This window comes from Drosophila montana, unplaced genomic scaffold (assembly GCF_035044405.1).
Source record: "Drosophila montana isolate Dmon_TW-CO22-7 unplaced genomic scaffold, ASM3504440v1 contig_2668_1, whole genome shotgun sequence".
Taxonomy (NCBI): Eukaryota; Metazoa; Arthropoda; class Insecta; order Diptera; family Drosophilidae; genus Drosophila; species Drosophila montana.
This window is the reverse complement of record NW_026997535.1, coordinates 1,027,223-1,052,636: the sequence shown is the minus strand read 5'-3', so window position 1 is coordinate 1,052,636 and position 25,414 is coordinate 1,027,223. Positions and strand designations below refer to the sequence as shown.

Sequence of the window (25,414 nt, the reverse complement as noted above, 5' to 3'; positions counted from 1 at the left end):
TCGAAAATTTCGACGCCGCCGACGCCATTCATTTTTGGTTTTGTAAAGAAAGGAACGATTCCAATTGTTTATTAGCGCACAAATTGTAAGAAAATCACGCAAAAATAACAACTCAACGCATTGTGAACACCCAGCTACTTTTGAATTGAAAAATACTCGCGTGCTGCTATATAATAGCCTCATTGCCGGCGACTACATTGTGAATTCCGGCAAAATAATTGCATCAGTATTAGTGCCTGGATACAAATTGCAAATTCCCAGGGCACACACTGAGAGATATTTGCGAGTAGTTCTCAGGTGAAAGTGCGCTGCTTCAACACGCAACACAGCCGATTTGGTAAGCGACATTCCGATTACTTTTTAAGCGCAACGCAATTTGCTGACTAACCGGTCTGTCCTTGAACCCGACAGACTTGGCTGCTATCCATTTGAGTGAGAAACCCAAACACACGCGCAGCAAGCAAAAGCCACTGCCAGGGTGCCGCCGCCGCCGCCTTAGCCGTCGCAATAAATTTAACTTCAATACTTATATCAATCCCCGCAAGCGCCCCCGCGTCACTGCCGCCCACTAACACCTCATATAGCAGGAATAAAAAGTCTTAATATGGCCGAGGCAAAAACACCCGAAAAGATGCTGTCTGCCAAGCCGCCGGTCTATCATCAAAATAGCCATAGTCCAAACGCCACGCTGCAGCTGCCGAGCCCCATCATCACGCGGCGCACACGCACGGCCTCGACGTAAGTTAGCTACCGCCCCCACCCCCGCCCCCACACATAACACATCCCAACTTTCTCTCATCTGGCATTGATTTAATTGTCTGCTCCTCCTTCTCCTTTTTGCTTGCACAATCACGCGCGCGCACTCAACAGTTCGGCGCGTGCCATGGAAAACCCAGTTGTACACGGCGTTGTGAAATCTTTTAGCCGCACCAAAGGACACGGCTTTATTGCGCCTCATGGCGGCGGTGAGGACGTTTTTTGCCATGTTTCCGAGTAAGTTTTTTCGTTTGCGTAATTCACCTTCACTCTTTCACACACACATCAAACGAAAATAAACACTATTTAACTCCAAACAGCATCGAGGGCGAATATGTGCCCATGCCCGGCGACGAGGTCAAGTATCGCCTGTGCGCCATTCCGCCCAAGTTCGAGAAACATCAGGCCGTGCACGTCCAGATAAGCAACTTGACGCCCGAGGTGCACCACAAGTGGGAGGAGTCCGTCTTCTGCGGCTCGCCCGCCAAATAGGAGCCATTTGCAAAGGCCTTCCAAAATTTAATTAACTGGAGCACGCCATACGGGCGCAAACAAAGCAAATGAAAATGAAAAACAATAAAAATGAAAAGCAAAACAGTTGGGAGACGACGATCGAAACAAACACACAAAAATAATAAGAGTAAACGAGAGCAAGCACACAAAGCGACTTTATCAATGGTACGCCACACAGCCATCCAGCCAGTTTCAATTAAAAATCTTTATTATTATTAAGCTAAGCTGAAATATATTAACCCATGTCACAATTGTGTTAGACTTTTTTGAAAAGAGAACGAAACCAGTTTGAAGAATTTATGAATTTGTCTTGAAATGGAATATGTGTTATTTAGGAACAGCAGTTTCGTCATTTTGATTTGGAGCCTGTAACAGTATATGGATACTTAATTTTTGATTCTATTGAAATAATATATATGTAAAAGCAAAGCCCGAGTCACAAATAATAAAATAAATAACACTGAAAATATGCGTGGTTTTCTTGCGGATTAACAATGCTGGGTTAATTGCCTTATCAGCGCAGAAAATTAAAGATGTTGGGTCGTGACACATACATTTGTTTGTTTTGTATATTAGTAAATATTTTTTTTTTATTTATCTAATAACCCGTTGCGAAATTAGCTTTGAATGAGGTATCGATACTTCGATACTGTCCCAGCTTTCGATAAGTTCGATGTGGCTGAAGAGAATCGTCGCACTAAATATGAAAAGTACTTGCGTTTAGGGAAACGCAAACGTCAACAAACCGTCGCCACATACTCACATTATGAAATAAATCGCATAAATTAATTTGTTAAACATAGTTTGGAGTTAGGGTTAGCGATCGAAATAACTAATACATACCTGCCCATCTTTGAAACGGGTTGCTAACGCTTGCCGCCGTTAACTGACGTGGACCTGCTTGTGTTGTTGTAACTTCTCTGCTGATTACAGCCGCTGCGGGTGAGTGCAAATCGAACAACAAATTGAACATGTGCAGCACATTTAATTAATTCACTTTGCTTGTAGTTCACAACATGTCCGCACGTCGTCGGGGTCAAACGAAAGACGGGCGGGAGCTCGCCGAGTCCATGGCCGATGCAGAAGACAAAGAGGAGAAGCCCGATTTGCGTGGCGATAGACGCAACATTGCCATACTTCTGTTCCTGTACGTGCTGCAGGGCATTCCCATTGGCCTAATTGCTGCAGTGCCCATGCTGCTACAGAATCGCGGCGCCAGCTACAAACAGCAGGCGGAGTTCTCTTTTGCCTATTGGCCCTTCAGCATCAAGCTGCTGTGGGCGCCCATTGTGGACTCCCTGTATGTGCGACGTTTCGGACGCCGCAAATCGTGGCTGGTGCCCGTGCAGTATCTGCTGGGCGGCTTCATGCTGCTGCTGTCCGCGCACGTGGATCGCTGGCTGGGCGGCGATGGCATCGAACCGAATGTGCCGCTGCTGACGCTGTTGTTTTTTTTGCTCAACTTTTTGGCCGCCACGCAGGACATTGCCGTCGATGGCTGGGCCCTGACCATGCTGAAGCGCTGCAATGTCGGCTACGCATCCACCTGCAACAGCGTGGGCCAAACGGCCGGCTACTTTTTGGGCTATGTGGTGTTTATTGCGCTCGAATCGAAGGACTTTTGTAACTCGTATCTGCGCTCGGTGCCTGAGGATGAGGGTATGATAACGTTGCCGCGTTTCCTCTGGTTCTGGGGCGTCACATTCATAGTGGCCACAACGCTGGTCGCGCTGTTCAAGCGGGAGAACGACATTCAGGATGCCCACACTGAAGCGCGCTACAAAGAGGAGCACGAACTAAACATACACGAAAGCTATAAAGTCCTGTGGGACATGGTACGCAAGCGACCCGTCCAAATCCTGGCTGGTATTCTGCTCACGGTGAAAGTAACATTTGCCGCTTCCGATGCGGTTACCTCGCTGAAGCTAATCGATGCCGGCGTGCCGAAGGAGAAACTGGCCCTGTTGGCCATTCCCGTGATTCCACTGCAGCTCATACTTCCCATCCTGGTGGGCAAATACACCAACGGACCGCGGCCCATGGATGTGTACCTAAAGGCAATACCCTACCGCATTTTCCTGGCGTCTGTGGCCACGCTTATCGCCTATGCCACGCCATATTTGATCGCTGGCGGTGAGGTGCCCGTCTACTACTATGTGCTGCTAATCGTTAGCTATGGCTGCTATCAGGTATTCCTATACTCCATGTTTGTGGCAGCTATGGCATTCTTCGCCAAGATATCCGATCCCGCCGTTGGTGGCACCTACATGACATTCCTTAATACCTTATGCAACCTCGGTGGCAACTGGCCAAATACGGTGGTGCTCTGGCTGGTGGACGTGCTAACCGTAAAGCAGTGCACCACACAGCCTGACAATCTCTGCGAGAACAAAGAAGGACTGCAGGCAAGTTTCCTAATTGGTTAATATCATTAATAGATTCTATTATTAATTTATCCGTGTTCCCTTAGGCCTGCACCACGGCTAACGGCAAGTGCGAAATTATCTTTGATGGCTACTACTTGGAGGCCATGGTGTGCGTGGTCTATGGCATCATTTGGCTGCTGGTGGTACGCAAGTGGATAATCCATTTGCAGAATCTTCCCACGCGTGCTTGGATGGTGGTCAAGCCTTCCGCGAAAAAGGACAAATTGAGGTAGCAATTAATCGTATGATCTTCGTTCTGCGCTAGGCGCACAGTCATTGGTACAAGAAGCTATAAATAGAGAACTAGAACTAGGACTAGGACCTTTTTGCATTATAGGCTAGACAAATTGTAAATTTTTGTAATAGCCGCAGCTCTTATCGGCCTCCGTATTGTTTTGTAACTTATTCCATATGGAAATAAAATTAAATTTGATGTTGAATGGACTACAGCATTGGTATTCAGGCTGCGAATAGAGGATGTTGTTTTATTCGCGCCGTGTGACGTTTGTTTTTCTATAAATTGTAAAGCACACGCAGACATGGGCCACGGTTTGAAATACAAAAAAATAATGTTTATCTTATGATTAATAGTACTTCCAGGAGTCAATCGATTCTTGATTCTTTGCTTTGCTCTTACGCTCAATCAGACCTGCCAAATGCTCTGAGCGCATGGACAGCGAGTCAATCTTCTCCACCAGCTGCTGATAGGGACTGAGTGGCTGTGTGCCCATCACCACATGACCCAGCTTCGAATCGATCTTGGCATTCAGACGTGCGTTGCGTATCAAATTGACGATCCAGCATTCGGCCTCGTTGGGCTTCATGTTCAGCTTGTCGGCCAGCATGCTGATGGTGATGCACTGATGGATGCGACAGAATGTTTCGAAGATCATCAGACGCGCATCCTCCACAAACTCGTTGAGGCAGGCGACAATGAAGAAGTCGTTCAAAATGACCGTTTGGCACTCATGCAGCTTCAGACGGGCGCCCTCAAAGTCAAAGTTCACGTAGAGGCACTCGAGGAACTCGGTGATGGGATCACGATACGTGTACGACTCCTGCTGTATGACCTTAATCAAATCCTTGAGCGCATTGCGACGCGTGCGATTGATGACCACAGCGGTGGCCAAATAACGCATAATGTGCGGGCACATTGTCTGTATAGCGTTCAGATAGAGCGGCTTGTACAGGAACATCTCGATGATGAGGTCGCGTCCCTTGGGATGGTTGAAGAACACCAGCACCGACCAGTGGATCAGCCAGGTGCGCTGTTGCAGCGCCTGAATGGTCGAGAAATTGGCGCCGTCAATGTAGTCACGCAGACGCGTCAAATCCTCCAGTGCAGTATTCCAGTTCAGGGTCAAAATCTCGGCGGCTAACTTACCCCACAGTACGTTTAAGTAGTTCTGCAAGGATAATAAATAAAAAACTAATTCTGGGGAAAAATTGAATGTGACTCACCTTATCGTTGGGCGACATGACAATAAGGCAGAAATACAAATATGATGTGGACTCCTGGTAGTTGCCGCACTCATACAAGTATTTGGCCAACTTGTAGGCGCTCTCCAGGTGCTCCACCTTGAAGTTGTAATCCTTTTGCAGCGCGTTCACAAAGGTCTTCGAGTCCTTCATGCTCTCGCCATTCTTCAGGATATCGGTGGCCTTCATGATGGGCGCCACCTCGTTCTGGAGCTGCTTCAGTGTGGCCAACACCTCGGCCTTGCGCTGCACCAGCTCATCCGGCATCTCCTGGCTGAGATTGAGACGCTTGCGCGTGTCCATGGTGTAATCAATCATGTTCGTCTTGTTCACCGTCTCCAGAATGTACTCCAGCAGCTCTTGCTGATTGTAGATCTGCAGAATATACACAATATATAAACATTCAGCGCTTTGTTCGGCATTTTGCCCGTGCTGATGACGGTGACACGAAGCAATGAATTTTTCTAACCTCCTTGCCGCACAAAAACTCCAGCAGTGGAAAAGTCAAGTGTCTGTCCAGATACTGACAATTGATGCGTGTTAGATCGAATTGTGCCATAATTGCAGCTGTATTTTACTATATTCACAACAAATTACTATGAATTTCTACACGAAATCTGCACAAAAATACGCGTGCGAAAGTCGCACAGTGCTGCCCTATGGCGAAAAGAAATGTTATTTTTTATTTTTTCAATATGTACACACTGACAGCAGGCAACATCGATTTGGAAAAGCCGATAGTCAAGTAAGCGATATTTTAAATTAAATCGATGTATCTGGTGGTGATGTAGCAATGAACTTCTTAACAGCTAACACTTGAGCGCCAAATAAAATGCTCTTTGAATTTTGCTTGCAACACTTCAATATATATTTAATACTTCACCATTTTATTTCATATATATGTTTGTATACAGAAGGTATATATTGTAATGGATAATTTGCTTGTTACATATATATATATATATATATATATATATATATAGATTAATAATGGTAGCTTGCCAAAGGGACACTTAACATGTGGCTTTGAAAATTCAATATTTTTTTTTATTTTGTTAATACATATTGTAAATCGTTTGTAGGTACTTTGCAATTAACGATCAGTTGTAGCTCAAAAAACGAACAACATCTACAAATGCAATTCGATATAAGCTGAGACGATTACATATATATGTGGTCAGTGCCAAAAGTATTTTTATTAATTGGGGGAGAATCAGCATACCAATTTTTCTAAACAGCTCACGAAATATAAATCAAATAAGTACGATATCCATATGGAACACAAACGCATTTCTATTATGTGATATTATAGTTTTTTTGTTTTTTTTTTTTTGCTTTTCAAAACGCGGTAACGGTTAATTTCTAGTTATTGTCCTTGAATTTGGATATTTGTTTTAGCCCCACAATTTTGGGATTTTCGAAACATATCGATTTGCACTCGTAATTGACTCAATCTGCAACATCGTCTTGGAGGGCATCGCGACGGCTAGCCTGGCCAGCAGCGCCACATGTGGGCGTGGCGTCGCATAAAATAAAACCAAAAGGAAAACGTGTTTAATATTGTAAAAAAACTCAAGTCTTTTTAGTGTTAACTAAACTAAAATCGCGAAAATAAAAATCACAAATTGTAAATCGGTTTTCGAGCGAAAACACACGAATTTTTCTAAGCTAAGGACGACGCACGCACACAAACAGACTCCCCGCATCACCATCCTCTTCCTCTTCCTCTTCCTCATCCCCATCCTCATCCTCGTCAGCATCATCAGGTACTTAGAACCTGGGTACTGTGGGATCAATGACACCACCAGGTCCGGGCAAACCGCTGGGAAAACCGGTCAGATAAGAATCCACTTGACGCGCCGCCTGACGACCCTCCGTAATGGCCCACACTACCAAAGACTGACCGCGCCGGCAATCTGTAAAGCAGAATATTGAAGGGGTGCTGTTGTCGTGTGACTCGACCAAGTCAACTTACCGCCCGCTGCGAACACCTTGGGATTCGAGGTGCCATACTGTTCATTGCAGGCCTTTATGTTGCCGCGAGGATCCAGTTCCAGACCCAGCTCGTTGGGCACCGTCTTCTCGGGTCCCAGGAAGCCCATGGCCAGCAAAATTAGATCGGCTGCAAAGTATTTCTCCGAGCCGGCAACCTCCTGCATGCGCCACTGGCCAGTCTCTGTCTTGGTCCACTCCACCTCGATGGTGTGGACGCCCTTGATGTGGCCATTCTCACCGACAAACTCTTTGGTTGTGGTGCAGTACTGGCGCGGGTCCTTGCCCCACTTGAGACGCACCTCCTCGTGGCCGTAGTCCACGCGGAACACCTTGGGCCACTGCGGCCAGGGATTGTCGTCGGCACGCTTCAATGGCGGCTCCGGCAATATCTCAAAGGTGGTAATGCTCTTGGCGCCTTGACGCAGCGAGGTCGCAATGCAGTCGCAGCCGGTATCGCCGCCGCCAATGATGATGACATCCTTGCCCTCAGCCGAGATGATGTCCTTCTTGCCGCCCAGCTGCTTCTTCTGCTGCGCTTCGAGGAACTCCATGGCAAAGTGAATGCCCTGCAAATCGCGGTTGTCCAAAGGCAAATCACGAGGCCAGGTGGAGCCAGTGGTCAGTAGCACGGCATCATAGCTGAAAATGTCAGAGAGAAGTGATTAGCGAGGGCTCCATTTGAATCCCCTTTATTTTACTTACCTCTGCACCAACTTCTCGGCGCTGGTGTCCTTGCCAATGTGCACATTGGTGCGGAATTCAATGCCCTCGTCGGCCATGAGGTCCACACGCCGCTTGACCACTTCCTTGGACAGCTTCATAGTTGGAATGCCGTACTGCAGCAGGCCGCCGACGCGATCGTTGCGCTCAAATACCGTAACAAAGTGTCCGGCACGGTTGAGCTGCTGGGCAGCGGCCAGTCCGGATGGACCTGAGCCCACAATGGCCACACGCTTGCCGGTGCGCTTCTCTGGTATCTCGGCCTTGATCCAGCCCTGCTCGAAGGCATGATCGATGATGGCGCACTCAATATTCTTGATGGTCACCGCCGGCTCCGAGATGCCCAGCACGCAAGAGCCCTCGCAGGGCGCCGGGCAAACGCGTCCCGTAAATTCGGGGAAATTGTTGGTCTGCAGCAGCTGACGCAGTGCCTCCTGCCATTCGCCGTGGAAGACCAGATCGTTCCACTTGGGTATGATGTTGCCCAGCGGACAGCCCGTCGAGTTGGACTGACAGAAGGGCACACCGCACTCCATGCAGCGGGCGGCCTGCATCTTGAGGTTCTTGCGCACATGTGGGAAATTGTAGACCTCGTTCCAGTCCTGCTGGCGTTCGCCGGCATCGCGATATGGAGCCGACTCGCGCTTGTATTTGACAAAGCCGCGCGTCTTGTCCAGCACACGATCGGCACGCTTCTGCTCCAGGGTCACATCCTGAATGGCTTCCTCGATGTCCTTGATGTGCGGCTCGTGTTTACCGTTGCCGTTCTCGATGGCCGCCACCTTGACGGGCTGTTGCACCGCCTCCTGCTCGGCCATGTCCTTGAGCGCCTTCTGGTACTCGTATGGGAAGACCTTGACGAATTTGGACTGTTCTTGCGCCCAGTTATCCAGCAGCTGTTTGGCCACCTTCGAGTCGGTTTTCTCAATAAAGTCAGCCAGCAGCTTCTTCACGAGAGCCACATCCTCGTCCAGTTGCAGCGGCAGCAGTTCCACTGACTCCGGATTGACCTTGGGCTTGAACGAACCATCAATGTCATAGACATAGGCAATGCCACCGGACATGCCCGCTGCAAAATTGCGTCCAGTCAAGCCCAGGATCACAACCAATCCGCCAGTCATGTACTCGCAGCCATGGTCACCGACACCCTCCACCACGGCGGTCACACCCGAATTGCGCACACAGAACCGCTCGGCGGCAATGCCACGGAAATAGGCGTTGCCCTCGGTGGCGCCATAGAGGCATACATTGCCCGCAATCACATTCAGATGCGACTCGAAAGTAACGGTGTCGGGTGGTGTGATGATTATATTGCCACCACAGAGGCCCTTGCCCACATAATCGTTGGCATCGCCCTTGAGGGTCACGTTGACGCCACGCGCGAGGAAGGCGCAGAAGCTCTGGCCAGCCGAGCCCTCCAAGAAGATGTCAATGCTCTTGCCAGCGGGCAGGCCAGCTTCGCCATATTTGAGGGCAATGTGATAGCTCAGGGTCGAGCCGAACGCACGCTCCTCGTTGTGTATGGGCATCTTCACGGTGATATTGTCCCTTGCACCGTTAAAGATCTGCTGAGCCTGCTCGATCAACTGGTTATCGGAACGATTCTCCAGCTGGAAATCTTGCTTGACGGAGCCGCCCACAATGTTGGTGCCCGGACGCAGTTCCAGCGCCGGCTGCAGCAGCAGCTTGAGATCCAAATTGCTGGCCTTGGTGTCTCGCTGGCTGGCCATGCGCAGCAGATCGGTGCGTCCAATCAGATCCTGGAACTTGCGTATGCCCAGATTGGCCATGATTTGACGTATCTGAAAGAGCAAAAGCATGAGCTAAGGTCGGCGTTTATTTAGTGGAATACTTACGTCCTCGGCGAGCATGAAGAAGAAGTTGATGACATGCTCCGGCTTGCCGGTAAACTTCTTGCGCAGCACTGGATCCTGTGTGGCAATGCCCACGGGACAGGTGTTCAAATGACACTTGCGCATCATGGTGCAGCCTGGAGCAAAGATACCGGATATTAGAGAGGATTGATAACTAGATGGATATCTCTACCTACCCATGACAATCAAGGGAGCCGTGCTGAAGCCAAACTCGTCGGCGCCAAGCAGCGCGGCCACAACCACGTCGAAGCCCGTGCGCAGTTGTCCATCCGCCTGAACGACCACCCTGCACAGCCACAAGCGATCCATGGGAGTGGGAAGATATGACATGGAAGGGAATGCAATGTTAATTAGATATTCAGAATAGAATTCAATGTAATGAGAAGAAATTACGAATGGAGCACAGCGCGGCGCGACGATCGTGCGAGCGAGCAAGTGAGTGGATGGCACCGATCGGTTCGGTTCGAATTGGATTGGATCAGATCAGATCGGATCGGAGCGGTTCGGATCTTTAGCGGATCTTTATTTGGTATACATTTGACGTGTGTGTTGATGACTTGTGGGCGAAAGTGTAAGCAATCAGGCTATGTATACATGTATATTTATCTCGATATATCCAGCGATCTCACGATCATTGACTGAATTTTGAGCATGGAACACAGCAGCATTAACGACCACATCGAGTTATATGCATGCATATGTGTGGGTACATATATATATAGATCACTTTCCTTAATCCGGTCAGCCATATACTCAGATCTCAGTATCAATCCGCAGCGCGATCGTTCGATCATTTGTCTTTAAACTGAATTCATGCGCGTTAAATCTCAATACGTTTTCCAACGCTGTCATCTGGATAACCAGGCTCTTCAGTAATATGTTTCTTTCATGATTAGTAACAATAGGGGGTTGGGGGGGTGTGCCCAGGGGTCTGCTGGTCGGAAACTTACCTTGAGCGTAGATTATTCAAAACAAGTACTTGATGCGTCTCTGCAATGCCCAGCTCCCAGGGCAGTCCGGCATTCTTGATGCCCGTCCAGGAGCTGGCGCCGGTGCCGCCATCATGGCCAGAGATGACAATATGTTCGGCTTTGCCCTGCAAAACAGGAGATCGGCATTTAGAGCATCTATTTTTATTTGGCTAGGAGTTATTTAATGTACCTTTGCCACGCCAGAGGCCACCACGCCCACTCCCACTTCGGAGACCAATTTGACGCTGATGCGCGCATTGGGATTGGAGCACTTGAGATCGTAGATCAGCTCGGCCAGATCCTCAATGGAGTAGATGTCGTGATGTGGCGGCGGGGATATTAGACCCACGCCCGGCACCGATTTGCGCGTCTTGGCAATGTCCTTGGTCACCTTGTAGCCGGGCAGCTCGCCGCCCTCACCCGGCTTGGCGCCCTGAGCCATTTTGATCTGCAGATCATCCGCATTGGCCAGATACGAGGCGGTCACACCAAAGCGACCCGAGGCCACCTGCTTGATGGCCGAACGCCGGCTGTTATTCGGGTCCTGATCTGCTCGGGAGAAACATAGAAACAGAATGATGCAAAATTGCGGAAGTACCTCGTCGTGCCGGTACTTACTCAGATAGCGATCGGAATCCTCGCCGCCCTCGCCGGTGTTGCTCTTGCCACCGATGCGATTCATGGTTATGGAGAGCGTCTGATGCGCCTCCAACGAGATGCTGCCAAAGCTCATGGCGCCAGTCGCGAAACTGAAAGAGAAAAAAGGGTTGATTAAGGCAAAGAACAGTTGAGATTTTAAGAACTTGTTACGCACCGCTTAACAATCTCGCTGGCCGGCTCCACCTCGGCCAGCTCAATCTTCTGGCGATCGGACACGAACTCCAGCTGGCCACGCAGGCAGCACTGTTTGACGCTCTCCAGGGTGGTCTTCTTGAAGGCCTCGAAGGCGCTCAGATTCTTGTTGACGGCCGCCTCCTGCAGGCTGCCGATGGAGGAGGGCTCGTTGATGTGCGCCTCGCCGCCATGACGCCAATGATATTGTCCGGGATTGCGCAGAATGCGCGTATCGGGCGACACCTTGCCATAGGTCAACTGGAAGCGTTCGAGACCCTCCTTGGCCAGTATCTCGAGGGTGACGCCGCCAATGCGGCTCTGGGTGCCGCGGAAGCACTTGTCGATCACCTCATTGCCCAAGCCCACCGCCTCGAAGATCTGGGCGCTCTTGTAGGACTGCAGCGTGCTGATGCCCATCTTGGCCATGACCTTGGCGATGCCCGTGTCAATTGCCTGGGCGTAGGCGGCATAGATCTGCTTGTCGGTGACGTCCGCACCGATGACGCCATCATCACGCAGCGCCTGGGCCAGCTCGAAGGCCAGATAGGGGCAGATGGCGTCGGCGCCATAGCCGAGCAGGACGCAAACGTGGTGCACCTCGCGCGCCTCGGCCGTCTCCACAATAATGCCAACCTTCATGCGCTGCAGCGTCTCGATCAGATGATGATGCAGTGCACCCAGCGCTAGCAGAGCGGAAACCGCAACATGCTCGTTGCAGCCAGCCTCACGATCGGAGAGCACGAGCAGCTGGTAGCCCGCCTGGGCGGCATTAGCGCCCTCGCGGCAGATGCGATCGATGCAATCGAGATAGCCCTGGTAGCCCTCGCTGTACTGGAATGTAATGTCCAGGACCTTGGTCTTCCAGCCACGGTGCGTGTTGCGCTTGAGCAGCTGGGTATCTGGAATGCTCAGTATGGGATTCAGTAGCCAAATGCGATGCACCTGCTGTGCCGATGGCTGCAGCAGATTCGCCTCCGGTCCAAGTGGACACTGCATGGACATGACGACCTTCTCGCGGAATGGATCAATTGGTGGATTGGTCACCTGTGCGAACAGCTGTTTAAAGTACTCGTACGGAATAGGCTGATAGCCGGAGAGACAGGCGAGCGGCGCATCGTTGCCCATGGAACCAAGTGCCTCCTTTCTGCAAGGACACAAGAACAGGGATTAGGACATGCAAGGATTAAAGTCTGAGGCTACCTACTTGTTCTGGAACATGGGTATTAGCAGCATATTGACCGTCTCCGTGGTGTAGCCGAAGAGCGATAGACGCGGATCAAAGATGCCGCGCTGCGAGGCTGGCAGCTTGGGCGGCTCCACGATGGGCGTGCTCAGCACATTGGCATTGCGGATCTCGTCCAGCGTGATCTGATGGGCGGTAACAAGGTGAGAATTGGATTAGGCTAACAGTCTTTTGGAGCAGCTGTGGAACAAGGACATGCGATGCAACCCAACGTAAAGCAACAAAATTTCTACAACGACTACGCGACTCGGCGCAAGGTCCGTCAACTCACCATCTGGATTAGTCCCCGTTATTATTATGGGAGCGATTATATCACATTGTGAGCATGGCGGAGAAATGGACAAAGTGAGACCAACAACAATTACAATTACAGAGAGTTACGATTAAAAACAATCACCAAGTGCGTGTCGAGATGTGCGTGGCGTGTTAAAGAGTGGGTGAATCGACCTGTTTGGCGGAGACAGGGAACTCACCTTCTGCTGCAGCCAGTCGGAGTGGGGACGCGACTTGGCTATGCGCGCCTTCAGCTCAATGTCCTGTATGAGCTTCTGCTCCTTGGTGTCCACCAGCAACATGCGACCGGGCTTGAGACGACTCTTGAGCGTCACCTGGGAGGGATCCACATCATAGACGCCCACCTCGCTGGCCATCACCAGCACATTCTCCTTGGTCACATAGAAGCGCGACGGACGCAGCCCATTGCGATCCAGCACGGCACCAATGTAACGTCCATCGGTGAAGCTGATCAGGGCCGGGCCATCCCAGGGCTCCATGACGCAGGCGGCCCACTGATAGAAGTCGCGCTTCTCCTGCGGCATTGTGCGATCGTTCTGCCAGGCCTCCGGCACCATGGTCATCACGGATTCGGGCAGCGAACGGTCGCTGGCCATTGTGATGAACTCGAGCACGCAATCGAAGGAGCCCGAATCGGACAGATTGGGCTCCACGACGGGATACAGCTTCTTGAGCTGTTCTCCAAACAGCTCCGACTGCATGACGCCCTCGCGTGCCTTCATCAGATTCACATTGCCACGCAGCGTGTTGATCTCGCCGTTGTGGGCCAGGACGCGCAGCGGATGAGCTCGCTCCCAGCTGGGGAAAGTGTTGGTGGAGAAGCGCGTGTGCACCAGCGCCATGTAGGTCTCGAAATCGGGATCCTTTAGGTCCGTGTAGTAGTCCCACAGCTGGTCCGAGGTGAACAGACCCTTGTAGACGACCGTGCGATCCGACAAGGAGCAGATGTAGAAGCGTCTGCCCGGCTTGGCCAGCTCATGGCTGGCACGCTTGCGCAGCACAAACACCTGACGCTGAAAGGACTTCTCGTCCGTGCCCTCGGGACGGGCAACGAACACCTGACGCGACAACGGCTCCGACTTGCGTGCCACACCCCCGATGGCCTGCTGATTGGCCGGCACGGTGCGCCAGGCGAGCACCGACAAGCCCAGACTCTTGGCCAGCTCATCGAACTCCGCCTCGGCGGAGGCGTGCTGAGCTACGTCCAAGTAGAAGATGCCCGTGGCATAGTTGCCCAACTCCGGCAAGGTTACGCCCTGTACAGCGCTGCAGGAAAATACAATTTCAAAGTTTGAGTACACTAAATACACTGAGCGAAAATGAGAAAATATTCAATTGCATTTTGAGTATTCAAGTTAATTGAGTTTTGGAAGAAGTTGGACGCAGTCTATTTGCATTTAAATAAAGCAGGTGCACTGAGAGAAATCATGCATAAATAAAACTTGATATATTCAATTGTACTCTGGTGACTTAGCCCAAGTTCTATTTAAATTTAGTGAGGCTTGGAAGAAGTAAATTATATATACTAAGCATATATTTCGGTCACTGCGTGGGCTGGACTGTAAGCTCAAGTGAGTACACTGAGAAAAATTGTGTTGAGTCTTCAGAGCAGTTTATGTCAAACATTCACCCGCTGTTTGATTTTTTTTTTTTGATGAATACACTGATAATATACTTGGCTTGATCAAGTTTAATTTAATAATATTTACTTTAATTGAAAAGAGTTCAATTTAAATTATGTAGCCAGGCATTTTTTCTCAGTGCACGCGAATACACTTAGAGAGATTATATTTAAATAAAGCCAAGCTATGTTTATTCTATTGACTTTCTTTGATTTGTCAAAAGCACCAATAACTTTTTTTCAGTGTATGCATTACAAATCATCAAAGGGGGGTATTGTAAATGCGCGTCTTTTTATTGACAATTGAATTAAACGCTTACGCCGTAATTGTCTACCCTGTCGTGTCAATTCCGCCATTCATTTATCGCCATTCATTGGGGCTGCGATTGCGTCCATTGCGTCAAAATGACGGAACAGATGGCGCATTATCAGCCTCGGCTGTTTGTCCGTTTGTCATTCAGAAGGCGCATTTTGCATTTCGCACGAGCTGAGGGCTTAGAGAACTCTCGGCATATATATAGTTCGCGTAACATGTGCTCATGTCTGACCCAAGGCGTTTCCCGAACTTGACATTAGAAAACTTGTTGCTCCACATCCCAAAACAGCTCTGCCGCCGCCCATTCCTCTCCCGCTCCCATTCCCAATCACTCGGCACGTGCGTGACTGCTGCGAATTTCGACTTGTTTTCCAAGTGTATTTCACAGGTTTCCTGTCGCGCGACGCCAAAACCAACAAAATATCGTTTAGACATAACAATTAGGCTGCCGTGTCTAGGCGCTAATTAAACAAGATTTACGGCCTTTTGTTTTTGTTGGATTGCAGAGTATCTAAAATATTTCGACTATTTTTAGAACGTGCTAAACATTAGCTAAACTGCTGGAGAATGTTTTTAATAGTCATGCTCTATCATCATATATAAATTAAAGGGTATTATTAGTCTAAGTTCTTTGTTGTTAAAACCATTTGCAATGTTCAAAACCCACAAACTGTAAGTATATATAAATATATATATATACTCATATTTGTGTAAACATATTGTTAAAAGCGATAAAAAAAAAAGCAGAACAGAGCTTATTACTACTCATGTGTCATATTTGGCAGACCTTGGAACAATTGTGCATAAGTAATTACCTGCAAATTGTACCCGATGCCCAACTGAAGCCCCAGCTACAACTTTCTACATATAATCCAAAATTGTCTGATATATATGTACATATATATTTATATATGTATTTGGTGAATACAAGCTGAGCGTGACGAGCACTCAAAACCCGTATGGGGCCAGAAAAACAACAACAATAGCAAAAACGTAAATGGCAATAAAAACAAGCGCAAAGAGAAATTTTGAAATAATTCTAGATGCTTATGGGAATATTCAATGGATGGTGTGCAAACTATTTTTGACGTGCTCGCCTGATGTGCAAATGTTTTATTATATTCATTTCTGTGTCGAGACCGAGCCAATGAAGCAAACAGCTCTAGCAAATATACATATACGTATATATATATATGTCTATATTCAGTTGTAAATAACAAAATAACATGTAGAACATTGTAGGAGAAAGGTGACTGTTTAAATACCCTTAAAGGCCGAGACGACTATAGAGCATGCTTAGGGTATATTTCATTGCATTTGAAATACATATAACCCTTATAAATCAAGCCCAGTCTTAGGCCTGTTCATTATCTATTCAAGTTGGATAATTATTTATATTAAGAAAAGTTTTGAAAAGCGTTATCACAAAATTAATTAAATATGGCCAAAAGATAAGATAAGTTGCCACAGATCGAAGAGAACTATAGAACTAAATCTCGCCCAGTTGTAAGTTCCTGCTAACTGAATGACTAATGCACTAGACTTAGCTATAATACCCACAACTGTTATTACAGGGTATTCCCTCTACTGATAGACAATTTTTTTGTATTTCGCGCACGAGATCGCCGCGATATCGCGCACATCGTCAACATGGTTGACGTATGTGCCCGCTGTTCAAGACATTCATCAATGGCAGGCGGCAAAGCTGTAACTTTGCCAAGTGCACCTTCCACTCCCCTCCACCCCCTTCACGCATTGAATGTGAACTTACAGAGCCTTGGCATAGAGTCCGTGCGGAATGGAAGCCAATACACCAGCGCCATCCCCGGTGTCATTATCGCAGGCGCAGGCGCCGCGATGATTCATCCGTTCTGACAGGGTCTGGGCATCACGTAGAATCTGTACAAAGAAACGGAGAGATATTCAGATTGAGTATGTAAAGGGCGATTTACTAATAGCAAATTTACCTTGTGAGAGCGTTTGCCATCGATGGCCACAATGAATCCCACGCCGCATGCCTCGTGCTCGTTCTGAGGATCGTAGAGTCCCTGTTTGCCAGGTGCCTCCCATGGCATCTGCTGCTGCTTTTCCTGCTCCTGCTCCTCCTGCTGCTGCTCCTGCTCAGCGACATGGTGTTCGGCTTGAACTTGGCTCAAATTCGAATCATTCGACGCGTTGCTCACAAAGTTATCGTTATCGATATCGATAACGTTTTCAAAGTTATTGTTTTGGCTGCCGTTGATGCTGCTATCAACACTTGTTGCACATTCAAATTCGCAATTGTCAGTGGTAATTGGTGCCATTATACGTTGTTACCGTTGCACTTGCTTAAACTTTTTTCTCGTTTTGCGTTGCTCTTCGTTAAATATTGCAATTGTTTTACTTGATTTTTGTGTTTTCACTTGCAGTTGGTTAAACACTTTAATTAGCACAGAAAACGCGGTTGTATTTGCTGTAAAAGAACAAAAAAGAATTAACAATTTACTAGTTGTTGTTGTACAACGTGAATTAGCACAAAATTTTCATTAAAACTTTCTGTTTTGCACCAAATTTGCATGCACGCACACCACTACACACAAACACACAAACGCATACACACACGCATGCACGCACGCATGTAAATATGCATTTAGAATTTTTGCGCTTGCCTCAACTTATTTATTCCACACAGCGCTTGTTGGGGCACACGCGACACTGACGGCTGCTCACAAGCGAATGAGCGACGACAGCAGAGCGCAGCGCCGTCTAACCCACAGGAGCGCACGCCAGCTGAGTGACGGCAGCGCTAGGAGCAGAGCAGATCGACTGTCGCGCTCAATTGCTCAAGCGCTCTCACTCACTATCCCACTCTCTCTCGCCCTGTGCACTACTTTTGCATGCGTCGCTGAAAGACCCTCTCTCACTTTGATTTTTAATGCATTTGGTATTTGCATCTGCTTCTTTCGCTGCTCTTCTGCCTATCGAATATTCATAATCGGCAATTCTCTCACAAGGGGCAGAAAAAGTGCTGCGTAAAAAGTATGTCCACTTGCGGCAATTTTGCCAATCTTGACTTGATTATTTCATAAATAAAAGATAGTTCAAATGAGCCACACTCTTCACACTCACACATACGAACATACAGTTTTATCAAAGGTGGCGCCACGCCTTCTTAACGTTATCAAATTGTGGAGTACTCGTAATTCATAATTATTTATTATTCTTTATTGTATGTATTTATTGATCAGTTACAGCACATGTTTATTACGAGCGCAACGGGTGCATTTAAAATTTAAATTCCTATATACATACATATATATATAAAAAACTGCTGCTCATAAACAACAATTTTAAATATATTAACCGCAATAACAAGAACGTTAAATATGTAATTTAAGGTTAAGAGCTTCAAAACACAAAACTTTGCAAAACAAAATAAAATGAGAAACATTAAAAACACTTTTAATTATATTCGTGTATTTATTGACAAGCGAAATAAATCAAATCATTTGTATTTATAAATTTCAGTGTTTGTCAGGATTCTTGAGGTATTTCAAATATTAAATCAAGGCAGATCTTTACATGCTCTGTCGCAAATTAACTGTATAAATATATTGTCAATTTTCCCTGCTTCAAAGTATATATATAATATACATATGTATATTTTTTTTTGGATGATGGGTTTATCAACCCCAGCTTCTGCTAAATACATTAGCTTAAAATGCATTTTAATATTCACATTATTTGTTCTTTAGCATGAATTTATAAACACCTCTATATATAGCAGATAAATTATAATCATCTATTTATAACGAAATGCAAATTTGTTTGTCACATGGAAAAAATTCGCTACGATAAAAATCGAGCAAAATTTTCCATAACACGCGCCACATGATAGAGAAAGAGACACGAAATTATCTCCAACCCGAACAGAGGGCAGGCAAGGCATGAGAACAGTTTCGATATCTATGTATGTACATATGTATGTGTATATACTATGTGTATGTATATAGGTTGCTCTAAAAACTAATTAATCAATGCTGGGGCCCCCAGAAGACTAGCGCCGATAAGCGGCCAAGTTCAGCGCTCCAGTGGAATCGCCTGCCTCGGTCCGATACGTATTATCAATCTGGCAATCTGTTGGGCAGTCAGACATAAAACCCACACATAGGCATACTCGTGAATTAAACGCTCATTTCGCATTGGTCAAAGTCCCAGCCGGCCGGCAAGAGCACGATCGAACTTATCTGCCGGAGGGCTGCGTCACGCTGCGGCGTCGGAGACGCAAGACGGTGACACATTGGTGAAATATACTCGCACTATACTCTCTAGACCCAAGACTGCGTTTTTTTTTTGGCGAGGGGGGAGAGATCTACGACTATAAACAGAACCAGACCGGTAGCGGTTTTTTTTGGCAGCCAAGTAAAAAAAACAATTGCTAGGCGATAATATTCGTCTGATTGTTTGTTTTTCTTCTTTCTTTTTTTCGGGGGTTCTGCGATTAGTATCAGGTGTCTAACATGTGATTTGCGAGTGTCTCAGGCTGGGGGGAGCCAGGAGTATGGCTCATTAGCTGCATACCCTGGGTCCAGTCACACGAAGGGTATATAGCTTTTGCATGCCTTGTCGCCAATTCTTGGTACTTCCACAGTCATCGCTTTAATTGCCAACTAAATACAGGGCAGCTCGTAGTCGAAACGTCTAAGATTTAGTAAAATGACGTGTGATTTTTGTTTAATTTATAATATTTTTCGTCACACCTTTGCCGCCGACTCTCCCAGTTCGAAGATAAGACCCATTCTGAGCACGGGTTCGACGGGTTTTTTGGCACACTGAACTTTTCCACAAAGTGCGCAATAAACGATAGAGGAATTTAGCAAAGATTGATTGGCCCCCAATTGAATTGATTGTATCGGACAATTGATAATGCTGCACGATCGAAATGCGTGATAGCGAGGGGAAGCTGTATTTCAACTAAAAATAAACCAATTTTATGAATGAGCATTTTATAGAACTTCTGTTTAAAGTTGATAAGATTCTTGCATGAAGCGCGTGTAGCTAATGTGGGCGTGATGTAGGTCGGACCATGTACGGAGTCCAAATTGAAGAACAAAATTAAACGCAGTGGAAAAGTTTTAGAATGACTTATAAAAGCGACAACCCAAAAGATAATAGTCACAACTGGGATTTATGAGAATGATTGCCTCAAGCAATGATGGATGGTTATCTTTATAGCTACAGTTTAGATTATCCATTGCATCTAATAAAGATATGCTTGAAAAACACTTGCTACCAAAAAAAAAACATCCCTTGCATAAGTTTGACACTCGCGTCATTTATATGTTCTATTTTAAAACTTAAAAAACAAGATCTGTCTTATATATACAAACGGATGACGTCTGAAATAGCGCAGCTGCTAAACAGAAAATATGTCCAAGACATAACATATAATCAGGCTGGTATTCATTTGTAAACTCAGTTACTTCATGTAAATACAAAATCATGCCGACATAAGCAAACAGTTCGAAAACCGCAAACAAATGCACAGACGGGAATAGATACAAGATCTGAGATACACAAATAGGCTGCACACTGGCAATGGAGGAGGAGAGGAGTAGGGGGGGGGACCAACTTCCAGTGCGTCGGTTCAAAGTCCCAGCGATAGCCAGGTCCCACGCCAGCCGCGTGTGGCGGCAGCTGAGACCACTTCTGTACAGACTATATGTATATATACATAAATATACGTGTATCTGGCCTATGATATATTTATAATATAAACAAACGTCGCGATTACGAAGAATTCAACAAGTTTCAATAACCTCCCGGCGAATTAACAATAATAATATCATTTGCGATAAACAATAAACAAAAAACTGTCTGATTTTGTGACTGGGGAATGTCGTCTGTCCACTAAAAAGGGGTTTCGTATTGCGTACAGTAAAAATAGCCGGACGGTGTTGTTTTTACAGGGTTCAATTTACAATCCAATATAAATCTAGCAGTAGCTGTATATGATTTCGACAGTCTATAAACTGGCATTTCTTTTTTAACTATTTACGATATGAAATTGGTAAATGCGCATTATCGGGCTCGACTAACGGCTACCTTTGCCGTGTTATCAGACGCGTATTTCAAGTAGTCGCCAGTTTTATTGGAGCTGGCTATGCCCAGTTTTTTTTTTATGGATGAGCGGGCAAGTGTTTTATGCCTGCACTTTGCGCACTTCGTCAGCTGTGCAAACTAATAATGGGGAAAGGTAAAGGGGGCCGGTTGGCGGAGATAGCGCCAATTAAGCGTAAATCCACAAGATTTAAAAATAGTTACAATTTGTTTTCATTATCGAGACATTACGACACAAGCTGTTACCCCTCCCCCAGCCCCGCCCGCAGTTAATTAGCAAATGCATTGTAATCCATTGAGAAAGCAAACCTTTTCGTTCTATAACGACTTACGCCACGAGGGATTTTAATTGCGCTTTACATTTAACTTGAATACCGAGTATTTTGGTATGGCATGTGCACTTGCATTACACTTAGTCTGGGAATCCAGACGGAGGCGACTTTTTGTTTTTAAACCATTTGTAAAAACTTGTTTATATGTGCTAATTTTTTTTAGTATAGTTCTATGTAAGTACTTATGTAGACCATATATAAAGTAGTAAATATATATATATATCTCTTGCATATAGAGAGAGCTTCATATATTTAGTGCTGTGCTAATAGCAAGTCGGACCCGGCACGATCTATTCGCGTTCTATTATAAAGTGTGAAAGAGTTAAGACCGATGTCTGATCCGTTCAAAAGCTAACCTTGGTTAGGTATCGACTATTCCGGTTGCTTTATAGATCATTTTCTTAAATCATATTTCTAAGAAATTTCTTTCAGTGTATGTCTGTTCAATGAAGCCCACTCGCATCGTGTGTTTGTCCAGATAGTATATATCGTGCAGTGTCTATTTATAGACGCTCTGGCCAAGGTGCGGCGTCTCCTCGGACCGCTGCGACCGCCAATTAGGCAATGGCAACTGCATTGGACGGTCAATAAACAAACATCGCAGTTTTCCAGTTGGCCCATTTGCATTCCAAGGCGGCTCTCGATGTGGTATCATCAATTGTCCAGCCTTCAGCTGGGGTATTCAGAGCCCTTTTTATCGTAGCGACTCGCCCATATCTTTGAATTGAAGGGTGTAGGGTGAGGGAAGTGGGTGCGGTCGCGGGGCCACTTCAGTGACTCGCCCGCTTACGTCACGTGATTCGATTTCCTAGCATGCAATTGGAAGAGTCCGAAGCGTGGTAGCGCTTATCAGTGGGTCGCTGTAATCCTAGCAACAGCGAATCGATCAGGCGCTCCGCTCCGTCCATTGTTATACAATATCAGTCCGGCAGCGCCTTGGTCAGGCCGCAAGAAAAACATAATGCCATATAAATCAAAGGGCATTAAGTGCAGCGTAAGTGTCAATTAAGGAAATTGGCATCAACAAATGCACCTCAATCAAAAACAACAATAATAGAAACAATTGTACATAATAATAATAATTTGTTATCATAAGTATTTGTTGCTATTTTGCTGCGGCTACTTGGCATACTTCAAGCAGATGCTTCATTTGCGACGCAATTGGGGCAGCATTTTATCACGTTTTCCGCTGGAAAAATCACTGAACCGTTCACCGAGCTGCCTGCGGTGACTTTGGCGTCCGTCGCCCAACCACAAAACGTATCCAATTTCTGTCTCAATTCGCCAGCCAATCAACACTTGTTAGTGGAATGAATACTCGCACGAGTAATTGGAATAGAAATAAAATTGCCTTTGAAGGGCAGCAGCTGGTGCGACCGTAACACCTGTAACTGCAATTAAAACCTGGATATTGGAATTCTTTGGAAAATAGGAATAGGTCTAACTAAACAATATTGTTTTTTATAAAGCATTTTCATATGTTTCGCATATGATTATATTTACATGGATCCAAAAAGAGCTGATCCTTCTGTTCTATACACTATAACGGGATCGACCTTTAACCGGTTTAAGCATTAAGAAAATTAGAAAAGGATATGCGCTGTGAAGTACCCATTAGTTCATTTTCTCAAGTCGCTCGGAAAAGAAGCTTTTAAACGGCATTTATGCTATTGCCATTAACAGGCAACACACTCAAGCACACACGCCCTGAAAATAGCTGCACAACAAAGACAACATTGTTATCCTTTCAATTGAAGTGCACTTGAAATCCTTTGCTAGCGCGAAAAGAACTATAAAAATAAAACGAGCTTCGTCTGCAGCTGATTATGTAAGCTTACGTAAAGAGAGCAAACCGCTGGGAAGAGCGAGATGCTGCGAAAACGGCTACAGCGCAATTAGGCAGTGAGCGAGCGACAGTGAAAGAGAGAGAGAGAGAGGTGGTATGTATGTACATGAAATTCTAAATGTATTTGTGATATGTACGTGCTGTTGTTTATACAAAAGATAAATGTCAAAGGGCAGATTGAACTAGTGACGAAGAAAGGTATTAGCAGAGCTTTTACACACCCCCAACACAAATAACACACACAAACCGTTGCACAAAAGCGAATTTTTGACGCCTACGTCACGTACATAAGCCGCCGTCGCAGCCGCAGTCGGCATCGACGCTGTGGGAGGCTGCTGAGACATGAAAAACAAATTAAATTGAGAAGGCGCACACAGAGGAATGTCAAAACGCTTGACGAAGGATACGCAAGAAAACAAATATGTATGTGTATGCGCTTATGTATGTATATAAGTAAGTAGATATGTACACACTGTATCGTTTACGTGCCCATTATGGTTGCTGGGCAACACATGAAGTGCCAGCGCCCCAATTGATGCTTAAAATAACAACAACACAAGGAAAAACATTGACAACGACCAACGCACAGAGCAGCAGCAAAATCACTGCCATGGCCTGCGCGTCGCAATTGCAGAGCTAACCTTACACTGACCTTGAAGCGGAGCAGTAGAGCAGGCTGGCTGTCTGCTCTGGAACAGCTTTGGCGCGCACATGGCAAGATAGCGAAACAAGCTGTAGTTATCGTCGGCGTCGTCGTCGCGTGCAAAGAATCCAAGAAAGCAGAAAGAGAAAAATATAAAATAATAGTCAAGCGAAGCGTAGAACGCTGCGAATAAGCAGGCAACAGAGGAAGGGGTGGAGCAGCATAAACATTGTCAAATACATACAGAAGCTGAACGAGCATACACACACACGCGCGCTTACACAGATAGAACACTCAACTTCAGTTAGCCAACGACAAGGGAGGTGGACTTGCGGCAGGACGGGTAAAGGGAAAGCTTTGCTTGTGCTATCACAGCGCCGGCCATAAATAGAGAACCATTAAGTAATCACTTCAAATCCCATAATGGGCACAAAGTGCAGGAGAATCTATTAATAGCTTCCTACTTAATGCTAAATCCACACAATCCAGTAAAGAGTTTCTAAATGTATACACGAAACTGTCAGCTGTAACTGCTATCGCGCCTACTTCATTTTGCTATCCCTAATTTACTTCTTTTCGCTCCAACTTGTATAAATATTTATACGCAAGTGTGTGTATGCGCGTCTATGTGAAATTTATCGATTTTTGCAACCGCAAACTCCCAATTGGAAGAGTGTAGGTAATCATTATGCGGGTATCGCAACCTTAATGCACAATATTTTGTTAATAATCAGCAAGTTATTCAAATTCACTTTTGTTTTTAATTAAACTAAACATGTATTGCATTACTTTTCCGTCACACACTTTCCGTTGGTTGCTGCAGTTAAACTGTTTTCACATTAACCACACAATGAAAAACTTTTTCAGTATATCCGTTTGCTTTTATCACTTCGATTTAGTTTATTTTTTCAACGTCCGATGGATTCAGAATGCGACTGATTCCTTCAAGAGACCGAATGAGAATGAACGAGCGCCTAGGACGAAAGTCGCATTTTCATACGTTGCAAAGAGCGACAAGCACCAAAGCGACAGAGCGAGAAATTGAACTGAGAGCTTTTATGCCTAGCAGATGTTGCGTATAAACAGAGCCCATCGACGCAATAGGCATAAAACTTTAAGCGGCGCTTTGTATTCCATTCCAAAGGTCAAGTGCCTAAAAGAATGTTTTAATAAAAAGGTATAAATTTAAATATAAATAAAGCAAAGCCTAATTTGGCCCAAGCTTATGCTATTACATTTTTCTCCCAAAAGTCGGTTACACTGTTACGGATGCCTTATTAAAAGCTGATTGATAAGCCAAACTATCGGCAAGTATCGTATGGAATTATCGATGAATAATAAAAGAGAGCTTTATGGTAGCACTGGCTAAAATAAAAGTACTTGATAAGTTTTTGTTTATAGTGAAATAAAAAGTTACGCTGTCTTGAATTGTAATGCTATAATAATTTTGCA

The 25,414-nt window shown here is 46.0% G+C and overlaps 4 protein-coding genes across 5 annotated transcripts; 2 read left to right on the top strand and 2 right to left on the bottom strand.

Moving 5' to 3' along the window:
- Window positions 1-33: 33 nt before the first annotated feature.
- LOC135429536 (cold shock domain-containing protein CG9705) lies at window positions 34-1,736 on the top strand. Its single transcript, XM_064683857.1, has 4 exons — window positions 34-337; window positions 412-738; window positions 871-993; window positions 1,077-1,736. The coding sequence occupies exons 2-4, from the start codon at window positions 605-607 to the stop codon at window positions 1,246-1,248; spliced, it is 429 nt and encodes a 142-aa protein (XP_064539927.1). The 5' UTR covers window positions 34-337; window positions 412-604; the 3' UTR covers window positions 1,249-1,736.
- A 225-nt stretch (window positions 1,737-1,961) lies between these two features.
- LOC135429531 (acetyl-coenzyme A transporter 1) lies at window positions 1,962-4,135 on the top strand. The gene is made up of 3 exons (XM_064683851.1): window positions 1,962-2,211; window positions 2,278-3,674; window positions 3,740-4,135. Exons 2-3 carry the CDS (start codon window positions 2,286-2,288, stop codon window positions 3,926-3,928), a joined length of 1,578 nt encoding a protein of 525 aa, XP_064539921.1. The 5' UTR covers window positions 1,962-2,211; window positions 2,278-2,285; the 3' UTR covers window positions 3,929-4,135.
- An 18-nt stretch (window positions 4,136-4,153) lies between these two features.
- On the bottom strand, window positions 4,154-5,849 carry eIF3e (eukaryotic translation initiation factor 3 subunit e). Its single transcript, XM_064683852.1, has 3 exons — window positions 5,644-5,849; window positions 5,157-5,549; window positions 4,154-5,101 (listed from the first exon to the last, which is right to left on the bottom strand). Exons 1-3 carry the CDS (start codon window positions 5,731-5,733, stop codon window positions 4,280-4,282), a joined length of 1,305 nt encoding a protein of 434 aa, XP_064539922.1. The 5' UTR covers window positions 5,734-5,849; the 3' UTR covers window positions 4,154-4,279.
- Window positions 5,850-6,727: 878 nt separating this feature from the next.
- Window positions 6,728-24,912, bottom strand: LOC135429527 (uncharacterized). 2 transcript variants are annotated; one of them, XM_064683846.1, is made up of 14 exons: window positions 24,752-24,912; window positions 17,010-17,494; window positions 16,814-16,941; window positions 13,285-14,371; window positions 12,773-12,936; window positions 11,549-12,712; window positions 11,353-11,483; window positions 10,925-11,283; window positions 10,714-10,859; window positions 9,940-10,049; window positions 9,746-9,879; window positions 7,872-9,691; window positions 7,150-7,808; window positions 6,728-7,090 (listed from the first exon to the last, which is right to left on the bottom strand). In XM_064683846.1, exons 2-14 carry the CDS (start codon window positions 17,343-17,345, stop codon window positions 6,945-6,947), a joined length of 6,384 nt encoding a protein of 2,127 aa, XP_064539916.1. In that variant the 5' UTR covers window positions 17,346-17,494; window positions 24,752-24,912; the 3' UTR covers window positions 6,728-6,944. The 2 variants fall into 2 exon arrangements, with proteins under 2 accessions (XP_064539916.1, XP_064539917.1); XM_064683847.1 differs by lacking the exon at window positions 24,752-24,912 and adding an exon at window positions 17,691-17,800.
- Window positions 24,913-25,414: the final 502 nt, after the last annotated feature.

Excerpts from the sequence above, each read along its gene's own strand:
- eIF3e (XM_064683852.1), bottom strand. The coding sequence starts at position 5,733 with ATGGCACAATTCGATCTAACACGCATCAATTGTCAGTATCTGGACAGA. Across the intron at positions 5,550-5,643 it reads AGTTTTTGTGCGGCAAGGAG|ATCTACAATCAGCAAGAGCT; the intron begins GTTAGAAAAATT and ends TATATTCTGCAG. Across the intron at positions 5,102-5,156 it reads TCATGTCGCCCAACGATAAG|AACTACTTAAACGTACTGTG; the intron begins GTGAGTCACATT and ends TTATCCTTGCAG.
- LOC135429536 (XM_064683857.1), top strand. The coding sequence starts at position 605 with ATGGCCGAGGCAAAAACACCCGAAAAGATGCTGTCTGCCAAGCCGCCG. Across the intron at positions 739-870 it reads CGCACACGCACGGCCTCGAC|TTCGGCGCGTGCCATGGAAA; the intron begins GTAAGTTAGCTA and ends CGCACTCAACAG. Across the intron at positions 994-1,076 it reads GTTTTTTGCCATGTTTCCGA|CATCGAGGGCGAATATGTGC; the intron begins GTAAGTTTTTTC and ends AACTCCAAACAG.
- LOC135429527 (XM_064683846.1), bottom strand. The coding sequence starts at position 17,345 with ATGGCACCAATTACCACTGACAATTGCGAATTTGAATGTGCAACAAGT. Across the intron at positions 11,284-11,352 it reads GGATTCCGATCGCTATCTGA|ATCAGGACCCGAATAACAGC; the intron begins GTAAGTACCGGC and ends TCTCCCGAGCAG. Across the intron at positions 9,880-9,939 it reads GGCTCCCTTGATTGTCATGG|GCTGCACCATGATGCGCAAG; the intron begins GTAGGTAGAGAT and ends TCTTTGCTCCAG.
- LOC135429531 (XM_064683851.1), top strand. The coding sequence starts at position 2,286 with ATGTCCGCACGTCGTCGGGGTCAAACGAAAGACGGGCGGGAGCTCGCC. Across the intron at positions 3,675-3,739 it reads AGAACAAAGAAGGACTGCAG|GCCTGCACCACGGCTAACGG; the intron begins GCAAGTTTCCTA and ends GTGTTCCCTTAG.